The 12,119-nt window shown below is 39.7% G+C and overlaps 1 protein-coding gene across 7 annotated transcripts in view; it reads left to right on the forward strand.

Annotated features, from left to right (window-relative positions):
* ECT2L (epithelial cell transforming 2 like) overlaps positions 1 to 12,119 on the forward strand; it is an 81,428-nt gene that overhangs the window by 23,590 nt on the left and 45,719 nt on the right. For all 7 annotated transcript variants that reach the window (XM_078447373.2, XM_078447380.2, XM_078447377.2 and 4 more), the window contains one exon: positions 10,477 to 10,639. In XM_078447373.2, coding sequence (XP_078303499.2) covers positions 10,477 to 10,639 — 163 coding nt within the window. The remainder of the gene's footprint in view (positions 1 to 10,476; positions 10,640 to 12,119) is intronic.

Below are 12,119 nucleotides of genomic sequence, written 5' to 3' on the forward strand. Positions count from 1 at the left end.
AAAACAGAATGATCTGTTCGGGTTCTCTAGATGCCTTTTTCATCTTTCCCTGGCACTGCTGCTTCGTGGGTTTCGAATGTTTCGTTGTGAGTAACCCCCAAACTTGACACGAGTAATAAAGGAAATATTTCCCTCTCCTATAATTGAAAAAATCGGAGTAGGTTTGGCTGCAGTTGAAGCTCAATTCAGAGGTTCAGTAATAAAACCAGTGACTTGATTCTTTCTGCTCTTCAGCTCTGCCTTTGGCAGTCCTGGCTTCATTATGAGGTTTCCTCCGTTGTGAATGGAAATAAAAAATAATTTCTTTGTTTGAGCTTCACTCTGCTTGGACTAGCATAGGTCCGTGCCTACTTTTGCCAGTTGCTGTGGCCAGGAGATTGACCCAAATAAATGGAATTAGCCCTTATTCATATGCATTTTGGAGCCAGGGATAGAATCGGCTTCTACAGAACCACATGGATCACCCTATAGAAACTGAAGTTATTTTGGAAGAAGGGGAAGTAAATGATGGGTGTCGGAAGAATGCTGTCTCTTCATCCAGCATTCAACAAATATTTACTGAATGCCTACCATGTGCCAAACACAACTCTGGGTGCCCGGGATTCAACACTAAACAGAGTGTAAAACGTTCCTGCCCTCTGAAGTTCATATTTTAGTAGAATAAAATATGTCCTATTTCAGGACAAGGGGATGTCCCTGCCTCTCACCGGATATCTGAGAGCACAATGTAGCACCGGCACAAATATTTTGGAGTGTTTTCCGTGTGTCAGAAGTTAGAGCAATGTGGCAGACTGAATAGTGGCCTCCAAGTATGTCCATACCCTCACCCTGGAACTCGTGGATGTTACGTGATGGGGCAAAGGCAGTTTGCAGATGTGATGAAGGATGTTGAGATGGGGAGGTTGTCTTGCGTGATCAGGGCTCAACGTAATCACAATCGTCCTTAAAAGGGAGGCAAGAGGCCCGACAGACAATGTCATGCCAGAAGCAGTGGGAGAGATGGAGACGTGTGACAACGCCGTGCTTCGAGAAGCGGCCACGAGCCAAGGAAGGCCGGCCGCTTCTAGAACGCGAAAGGGACAAGGGGACAGATTCTCCTCTCCGAGCCTCCAGAGGGGGTCAGCCCTGGCAGCACCTTGACTGGAGCCCAGTGAAACTGATTTCAGACTTCTGACCTCCGGAACTCTGAGAACATACATTTGCACCGCTCTAGGCCAGTTAAGTCAGCAGTAATTGTTACAATGAACAGGAAGTTAATACAAGCAGTGATTTTCTATTTTTATTATTTTTTTCATTCCTTATTCTAACTTACACATGTTTTCTCAGCCCCTGCCAAGTCAGAAGCACCGTACCAAGTGCTGGGGGCATAGTAGCAAACAACACAAACACCATGCCTTCTTCCTTGCGGCTTGAGGTGCAGTGGAAGAGAAAGACTTTAAATAGTGAATGAGCCCCAAAATGGATGGAGTTTGAGGGTCAGCAGGAACGGAAACACAAAAACCATGCTTAGATTACATTATAGTGCACATCAAGTGTAAAGGATACAGGTTTCAGCAGAGGACAGGAGATGACATTGAGGGGGGAGTGCTCTGTGAGCGGCAGGAGCCTCCTCCGACAGGCAAGGATGTGGGCAGCAGGAATGGTCAGCCTGTTGGGGACGTGGGGGGATTCTGTCAGCACCCCAGAAATATCACCCTAAAATTTCACTGCCATTACCTTCCATGGTCACCAATATTGTTGCAAAAAATGGCTTCCCACCAGCCACATAACTTAGACCTGCCATGCTGGTTCCAGGTACACTTTCTTGCTCCTTCCCCAGCACCATATTGCTTCACTGGCCACAAGTTATACCGTATGTATCATACATGGAAGGTCGTACTGCACTTTGATAACAATGAGAAGTCTGTGTACATGCATTCTCATTTCCCAAGCAGGCTTGACCAGCCCCCCCGCATATCAGATAAATAGCTCCGACCGTGCTCAGTAGCAAAGGAAACGTAAGGAGACCTCAGCGGGTCCAGGGGATCAGGAAAGCCTTCCCCTGAGGATCTGACATTTAGGCTGGAGTCTGAAGGATACGTAGGAGGCTAGACAAGCAAAGACTAGGAGAATGAGTGCTCCACTTGGTAGGGACCACCTGGAAGCCTGGGGCCTTCTTTATCTCTTCAGTAGTAATTCCAGGCTTTTGTAGAAGCACTGGAAAATGTGAGTAGGCAAAAAGAGGAAAATCACCCAGAATCCCCCCACCCAGAGATAACCTAATTTTTTATGCTTATGTGCCTCCATGTAGCTATGAATCAGCATAGACAAACTATTTTAAAATCTTTAAAAAAATTTTTTTAAGTTTATTTCTGAGAGACAGAGCGAGCGGGGGAGGGGCAGAGCCACAGGGAGAAAGAGAGAATCCCAACCCGTACCGACAGTACAGAGCCCAATGTGGGGCTCGAACTCACAAACTGCGAGACAGGACCTGAGCCAAAATCAAGAGTCAGACACTTAACCGACTGAGCCACCCAGGCGCCCCAATTTTAAAATCTAAAAAGATTTTAAACTCTTCAGTCACCCTTCCTCATCGCTTTCCCCACACCCAGCTTTGTTCTCTCGTTCACCGAAGACTTCGGCATACGTTCTCCACTCCCTTTATTCCCCAAACCTAATCCTTATTCTGTGTGACCCTGGCATCTGTTGTGGAAGCCCACCTAACCCAGACCCTGGCCGTGCCATAAAGTGGTGGTAAAGCCACCAGTCGAGACTCCAGGGTACTGCCCGGGGAGCAAGAAAGCAGGGACCTCTGCCAACGTGACTTCCCCTCTCCAGGCCACCGCTGCAAGCTGTCCTCTCAGTGGTTTTCATCGCAGTTTGGGCAGCTTCTTTCTCCTTCTTATCAGAAATTTAAGAGCTGAGAATTAGATTCAAGTTCCGTATTACTAAGCCTTGTTATTTTTGCAAAGTACGCATTGTACATTCAGTAGCACACGGCAAAGTAGTGTCATGAGTTATTTAAATGAAGATATCCTTGTCACAATAAAGGAGCAAAGCACATTTTGTTCATTGTCTCTTTACATGTTGTTATTTCTCTTCACGGATTTCTTACTTTGCAACATTAACTAAAATGCAATGAGCCACGATGTCATTACCACAAACTACCCTAGTTCTGCTGCTTGGGTACTGATTTTTTTTTTCTTCTTTTTATGTGGCTGAAGCATTTTCCTTTTTTCTTGCTTAAGATTCATTATACTTGAATGTGTCCTTGTAGCAGTGTTTGCTAAGAACAAATGTAAAACATGTATAAGTGAGGTCCACTTTAAAAAGTAACTCAGATTGTTGGGGTGCCTTGCTGGCTCAGTCAGTGAAGTATATGACTCTTGATGTCGGGGTTGTGAGTTCGGGCCCTGTGTTGGTTATAGAGATTGCTTAAAAATAAAATCTTTTGGGGGCACCTGGGTGGCTCAGGTTATGACCTCAAGTTTCATGAGTTTGATTTGAGCAACGCATCAGGCTCTCTGCTGTTAGCATGAAGCCTGCTTCAGATCCTCTGTTCCCATTCTCCTGCCCACCCCCCCTCCCCCGCTCTCTCTCACTCAAAAATAAAATAAAACATTAAAAAAAAAGAAGAAAAAAGAAAGAAAATATTTTGGGATACCTGGATGGCTCAGCTGGTTAAGCATCTGACTCTTGATTTTGGCCCAGGTCATGATCTCATAGTTCATGAGATCAAGCCTCATGTCAGGCTCTGCGTGATCAGCTTGAGATTCTCTCTCACGCCTCCGCTCTCTGTGCCCCTCCCACTTGCTCTCTCAAAAATAAATAAACTTAAAAAAATAAAATGATAAATAAATAAACAGTAACTCAGATTCAGTTCTTCCCCTTTGCTTGGCTGGGATGGAACAGTAGATGGTGTGCGGTGGGAAGGGGGTGGGAACAAAAACTCAAGATACTGAGGCCCGTCTTTGAAAAGGAGGCTGAAAACATTTCTGTTTTGCACCTTATTTTATTGATCTGCTTTATAATTCTAAGTGAGAGCATACTGTCCTCCGAGAACCAGTGAAAGGATTGTGAAGCCTGTCTGGGACAGTGAGGACTCAGATCGGCGATCCCCGGGGATTAGCTGTTCCCGATGTCCTCACTGCCTCATTGGGCTTGAATGTTAATCTCTCAACAATGAGAGGAGCCCTCATGACACTTTTGTCTGTGGATACGATATGCTGCCAGTACATGCACAATTCCATCCTTTGCTCTCCCGCTTACACACACACACACACACACACACACACACACACACACACGTGCGCGTGCACGCACGCACACACTCCCCAGAGTGGCATGCCAATAGGTTCATTTTATCCATCTCTCTATCCCTCTATTTACTTCTTTATTTTTAATTATTATTTTAAAGTTTATTTATCCATTTAGAGAGAGAAAGAGCACAAGCAGGTGAAAGGCAGACAGAAAGGAAGGGAGAGAAAATCCCAAGCAGTCTCCACACTATTAGCGTGGAGCTGATGTGGGGCTTGAACTCATGAGCCGTAAGATCATGACCTGAGCCGAAACCAAGAGTCGGACACTTAGCCGACTGACCCATCCAGGCGCCCCACCATTAGGTTCATTTTGAACCACTGTTTTGTCTTAGGTTGTGACAAAGCTGCATGGACAAGGATCGAGAATGAGCACTGGCCTCAGATAAAGCCAGAGGAGTAGAAACACACAACATAATAGGCAATCATTAAACCTTGCAAATGATGTAGGCAGCCTCTTCTTTAAAAACAGAAATCAAAAAACCTTTTTATTTTGCAATAATTTTTAACTTACAGAAAAATTGCAAAAACTTGTGCAAATAATTCCTATATACTTTTCACCTGGATTCCTCAATAGTTAACATTTTACCATTTCACCTTATTATGCTGAATCATTTGAGAATATGTTGCAAACATGATGCCCCACTAAAGCTAAGCATCTCAGTATGTGTTTTCAAAACAAACAAACAAACAAACAAACAGGACATTCTGCCGAAAAATCAAAGTACATCCTCCAATATCAAGAAATCAGCACTGATACAGTACTATGGTCTAATCTACAGATTCCATTTGAATACTCATGATTGTTCCAACAATGTCCCTTCCTTCTCAGTCCAGAATCCAATCCAGGGTCCTGTTGTATTTGGTTTTCACGTCTCTATATCCACCTTTGATGGGGAGCAGTTCCTCTGTTCTTTCTTGTCTTTTATTACTTAACACTTTCAAGAGTACAGACCTACTTGGGCACCTGGGTGACTCAGTTGGTTAAGCATCCAACTTCGGCTGAGGTCGTGATCTCATGGTTCGTTGGTTTGAGCCCCACATGGGGCTCTGTGCTGACAGCTCAGAGCCTGGAGCCTGCTTCAGATTCAGTGTCTCCCTCTCTCTCTGCCCCTTCCCTGCTCGCACTCTGTCTCTCTCTCCTTCAAAAATAAAATAAAACATAAAAAAAAAAAGTACAGACCTACTTTGTTGAATGACCTTCAATCTGTGATTGGCTGATACTTTTTTTTTTTTAATTTTTTTTTTTAACGTTTATTTATTAATTTTTTTTGGAGACAGAGAGAGACACAGCATGAACGGGGGAGGGGCAGAGAGAGAGGGAGACACAGAATCGGAAGCAAGCTCCAGGCTCTGAGCTGTCAGCCCAGAGCCCGATGCGGGGCTCGAACTCGCAGACCGCGAGATCGTGACCTGAGCCGAAGTCAGACGCTTACCCGACTGAGCCACCCAGGCACCCCTGGCTGAAACTTCTTTAAGATCACATTCAGGTTATGTGTTCTTGGCAGGAATAACACAGAAGTGACGCTGTGTTCTCAGCGGATCACATGGGGCATACTATGTCGATTTGCCCCATTGCTCATGCTGTTGACTTATCATCACTTGGTTAAGATGATTAATTATTAGGTCTTTGGTACTTATTAATTAATAAGTAACTAAAAAGACTTTGAGTGATTAATTTTAAATTAACTTAAAAGTATTTGAATCTATGCAAGTACCCTGTTCCTCACCATACTTTCACCGACTGGTTTTAGAATCCATTGATGATTCTTATCTGATGTAATTATTACTGTGATAGCTGCCAAGTGCTCATTTTCTAACTTCTTAATTCCTTCTACATGTATTATTTATTGGTGTTCAGTTGCAAGATACAAGTTTCCCTTCTCCCAAGATTATAGATGAGGCTCCAGTTAGGCAAGCAGTTTGGGTAAATTAGTGATAAAGACAGTCTCTGGGTCTCATGGGTCTTCAGCAACTTGTTTATGAAGATAACTAAGTTCTTTTTTCGTCCCTAATTGGAGATAGTGTTTTCATTTCACATTGGAACTTTCTGGGGCTTGACCCACCCTGTGGGAATTTAGCCTATGCATTCAGAGAAGGTCATAGAAAGTCAGAGAAGACACATTACAGAATGAGATCCGTTCAGAGACAGGATTTGTCTTCCAGTGAGTTAATCTGTGTCCAATAGGACCTGGTAACAGGGTAGCAGTAGCCACTTAGCAGTGAAAAATAGTTCCATGGTCCCAATGGCTTGAGATAAGAGAGTTCTGGTGAGTTCTATTGCCAAATTTTCCAATCAGCTATGAGATTGGTCACAAACATCTGTAATTTCACTGAGATTGGAGGAGATTAGGGGTTCCAGGGAAGACTTTCATTTGCTAATCCTTGGATTGCTTCCAAACTTTCTTGTTCTAGTGATTCTTATTCACATATGATGACCTATTTGGTGGCTTGGGATTATAACAGATGTTTATGGCCAATATCCAGAGAGGGCAATTAGGAATTAAGTATCTCTTTTTTTTATAATTGGTGGCTACAGGGCCAGCAATGCATCTTTCATGAACCATAAAACATCTCTTTGGTCTAAGGCCTACATAGCCCCCAGATTGTTTATTCATTCAAGATCCATTTGTGCTTAGGTGGCACACAGAATAATGTAAGAAGTGTTCTTGATGTATGCTGTATTTTTATAAACTTTTTAAAAATAGATATCACATTAAGAAATTATTGTTGAGGGGCACCTAGGTGACTCAGTGAGTTAAGCATCCAACCTCGGCTCAGGTCACGATCTCGTGTTTCATGGGTTCGAGCCCCGCATTGGGTTCTGTGCTGACAGCTCAGAGCCTGGAGCCTGCTTTGGATTCTATGTCTCACTCCTTCTCTGCTCCTCTCTTGCTTGTGGTCTGTATCTCTCTCTCTCTAAAATAAATGTTAAAAAAAAAAAAAAAGAAATTCTTATTGAATTTGTTTAGGCATGACGATGGTATTATAGTATGTTTTTTAAAAATGCTCCTATTGTTTAGTAAGGCACACAGAAATATCAAAGAAGAAATCACAAGAGAAATGAGAATATTTCAAATGGAATGATGGTGACAATATAACACATCTATGTGGGTGAGATGAGTGCAGTGACCCGATGTTTTAGGCTGGCTTTAAAATAAAATGGGAGTGAGGAGGAAGAAACAGGAGGAGGAGGGAGAGAGGAGGAGGAGGAGGAAGGAAAGATGATGATATAGCAGAAACCAGACTGGCTACAAGATGATAATTATTAAAACTGATTAATGCAGATCATAATAGTACTAGAGACATTAGGATGAAATAAGATATTTTCATATAAAAAGAGAGTGATAAAATTTGTTGTCAGAAGACCTCCAGTGAAGAAAGGCTGAAACAAATTCTTCAGGCTAAGGAAATTGATAACAGATGGAAACTTGGATTTACAAGCAGGAAATGGTAATGTGTGGGAAAATGTAAAATTTTAAAGTTATTTTACAGACATATGACTGTTTAAAGCAAAACCAATGTATTATGGGGCTTATAACATAAGTAGATATGGTATCATGACCAAAGCTTAAGGATGTCAAGAACTATACCATTGCACTGTTCTTTAATTTTATGAGTATTCACTCTAAATAGACTATGAAATGTCAACGATGCGTACTGTACTTGCTAACAACAACTCAATTGCATAATGCAAGAGATATCCTAAAAAGCCAATAAAGGAATTGAAATGGAATACAAAAAATTTTATTATCTCAAAACAAGACAGGAGAGGAGGAATAAATTTTCATAAAACAAATGGGAAAATCAAAAAACAAATAAAATTAAGACCTGGATTCAACCATATCAATAATTATATTAAATATAAGCAGACTAAACCTTCAAATAAAAGGCAGTGGTAGTTAAATGAGCTTTAAAAAGAAAAAAACAAAACAAGATCTAACTGTATACTGACCACGAAGGATACACTGAAAATATAAAGATTCTGACTGGTTAAAGTAAAAGGATAGGATACAAATACTAAGCATATAAAAGTAGGATGGCAATATTAATATCAGACAAAATGGACTTCAAGATGAGGAATGTTACTAGAAAGACAGAGAGGGACATTATATAAGGAGAAAAGGATCCCTTCATCATGAAGTCATAAAATTATAAATATGTATGTACCAAATAATAGAGTTTTAAATTACATAAAACAAAACTGAGTGAATTATAATAGAACAACTAAACAAAAAAATCAGTGAGAATATAGAACTGAGCAATCTTCTAAACCAACTTGACCTAATATTTATAGGAAATTAAAGCCAACAACTTCCCAATAGATGCGTTTTTTTATGAACAAAATAGCTTTCACCAAGATACATAATTTCCTGGTCCAAAAAATAAGATGCAATACATTTCAGAATTGTTAAAATCTAATTAGGTATAAGTTTTAACAACAATGCAATAAAATTTGAGATTAAAAAATATAAAATATCTAGAAAACCCAAAAATATTTATCTAGAAAATCCAAAAATATTTGGAAGTTAACTCACTTATAAAAAACATGTGGTCAAAAAAGAAAACACAAGGGAAATTAGAATATTTCAAATTGAGTGACAATGAAAATACAACACATCTAAATGGCTGGGATGCAGATGAAGTACAGCTTAGAGGAAAATATATCATTTAAATTCTTACCTCAGAAAAGAAAAAAAAGGATTCAAATTAACTATCTAAATTTCCACCTTAAGAAACTAGAAACAAACTCAAATTACACCCAAAGTAAGTAGAAGTAAAGAAATGATGAAGAGCTGACATCAATAAAATAGAAAATGAAGAGAGAAAATTTATGAAAACAAAAGGTGTTTAAAAAAAAAAAAAAGTAATTGAATTGATAAACTCCTGGCAAGAATAACCAAGAAAAAAGAAGAGAAAATTGCCAATATCAGGAATAAAAAAGGGAATGTTGCTATAGATCCTATAAACATTAAAAAGATAAAAGAGAATCAGAGGCTCCCGGGTGGCTCAGTTAAGCATCTGACTCCTGGTTTTGGCTTGGGTCACGATCTCACAATTTCCTTCACTGACTGCGCAGAGCCTGCTTGGGATTCTCTGTCTCCCTCTCTCTGCCCCTCCCCCACTTGTGGTGTCTCTGTCCCTCTCAAAACAATGAAATTGACTTAAAAAAAAAGATAAAAGAAAATCATCAACCACTTTATACTAATTAGTTCAACAATTTAAATGGTTGTTTTGCAGATTCCTTGTTTTTAAAAGTGGTTTTGTAGATTCCACATACATGAATTGAGACAGTTTTACTGCTTCCTTTCCAATATGTATACTAGTTACTTTTTTTCCTGCCTTGTTGAAATGGCTAGGATCTCCGGCGCCTGTTAAATTGAAGGAATGAGAGTGAACATTCTTGGTTTGTTCTTATGTTAGGGGGAAGGCATTAATATTTCACCACTAAGTGTGATGTAACTACAGGGTTTTATTCTAATAACACCGGGAAGTCATTGTAGGGTTTTACTTGCATGAGTGGCATTATCTAATTTACATTAAAAAAAACCAAAAACACTTGAGGGGGCGCCTGGCTGGCTCAGTCTCTGGAACATGTGACTCTTGATCTTAGGTTTGTGAGTTTGAGCCCCACGTTGGGCATAGAGGTTACTTAATGAAAAAAAAAATTAGAAAAAAAAAAAAAAAAAACCTCCACTGCCATGTAGAGAATGGGCTCTCGGAAGAGGAGTGGAATGGGGGAGACTATCAGAAGGGGTTATTGTGGTTGTGCCGGAGGGAAAAGGAGGAGCTTTGCAGTGGTGATAGTAGTCGAGGTGGAGAGAAAGTGGTTGGATATGAGGGTACATATTTGTAGAGCTGACAAGACTTGCTGATTTATTGAATCTGGAGTAAAGGAAAAGGCAGAAAATCCAGATTTATAACTTAAATAACCATGTTTATTTCAGACCTTTTTCCTGTAGATTTTAGATATTTTCATTATTCACCTTTAGAATGGATCAGTGAAAGTAGATACAGTATTTTTAAAAATCTAGCTGTGTGTTACCTAGGATTCAAGTTTTGTTTTGTTTTTTTATAGTTAGAACATTATAGAAAGAACAATGACCAATATGTGTCCTAGATTTTTGGTCGGTTTTAGATACTAGCGTCCTGAACTAAATTTCTGTGTCTTTCTTTGTAGGATTGTCCAAGAGTGGTTTTCAGAAAGGATGCAAATGGCCAAAGTGGATTTCTCTACGGTGTTACCGCGCTTCATTTCTCTATATATCTTTTCCTTTCTGAATCCAAAAGATTTGTGTGCAGCCGCACAAGTCAGCTGGGCCTGGAAGTTTTTAACTGAACAGGTTGACTGTTTGTCACTTCCTACCGATAGGGCACAAATAACAGCTGTGTTCTGTAAGGAGACAACTGGGGTAGCTTCCTTCCCTGAAGACAGTAATGGAGAGTATTTGAACCATAATTAACTTACCCTTCAGAGCAAACATGGGGAGAAGTTAAATATGATAATTTATTTTGGAAGTGAGCGGATATACACTATTCTAATAATTCGTGTAATTTTAAGAATCTTCAAATGCTCAATTTAATTATTTAGAAAACATTTTATCGTGGCTAAAGAAGTCCACTTCTTTCCTGAGAAATTATACTTAAGCTTTGGTTATTATATGGTATGATTTTATCCATCATCATTCACCTTGAAAATTGCTGTACAACCACAGCCTCATCTGATCCCTCTTTGGCTCACATCTGTTAAAGAATGTAAATCTGCATTTCCAACATCCTCTGCCATTAATTCTGCCTCTGGCTTATTTGTCTCATTTTCTTCTTAAAGATTTAATGAAATGTAATGGCAGACATACTTGAATGCAAGTCAATAACTTACTTCTTTAACGTGTACAAACTTCCCAGAGTGGGCTAGTGTTGAGCTTCTGATCTCAGAAAATACCTAGCTTTCCATGGAGAGGCCACATGCAAAACCAACTGTGAGTCCTGGGTTTACAGCATTTAAGAACCCAGGCGAGGTGTTGGCATATGTATTGTTTTCTGACTTTTTACTTTTCTATGTCCTTGTATTTAAGGAATATGTCTCGGAAACAGAATGTGGTTGTGGGGAGTTGTTTTTTAACATTTGACAGTCCCTGGCTTTTAGCTGGGGTCATTCTTCTGTTTACATTTGTGTACATACTGATATATGTAAGCTTAAGTCCACCGTTTCACTATTTACTTTTTGTTTGTTCCTTGTGTTTTATATCTTGTTTCTCTTTTTTCTTTTGGAGTACTTCCATATTTTTTAGACTGTTAATTTTAAATTCTTTAGCTGTTTTCTCCTGGCTGTATTAGAGATTACAGCACTCGTTCTAGGGTGGGTTTTTTTGTTTTTATTATTTTTTTTTTTTTACCACTTCTGAGATAAAGCCAGAAGCTTCGGACCCTGCATCTGTTCCCCTCCTCCCAGTTTCTATGTCACTGTCAAATATTTTAATTTTCTACACACATACGCACACACATTTTTTTTGGAAGAAGCAGGAAGTTTTATTGTTGCTCCCTTATTGTTGCTCCTTATTTCCTTAGCTGCTTTTAGGATTTTTTCCTCTATCTTGTCTTCTGTCTTATGCAATTTTTTTAGGATGTACCCAGAAATGTGCGTGTGTATGTGTGTTTCTCCTATTTTGTGATTTACAGTGATTTTTTTTTTTTTTTTTTTTTTTTTTTTGCATCTGAGATTTAGTGTCTTTTCTCAGTTTCGAAAAGCTGTCGGAGACTATCCCTTCATATTCTGCCCCATTTTCTCTCCTTTTCCTCTGCGGTTCCAGTACTTATGTGTTA

Source organism: Panthera onca, chromosome B2 (assembly GCF_046562875.1).
Source record: "Panthera onca isolate mPanOnc1 chromosome B2, mPanOnc1 haplotype 2, whole genome shotgun sequence".
NCBI classification, from domain to species: domain Eukaryota; kingdom Metazoa; phylum Chordata; class Mammalia; order Carnivora; family Felidae; genus Panthera; species Panthera onca.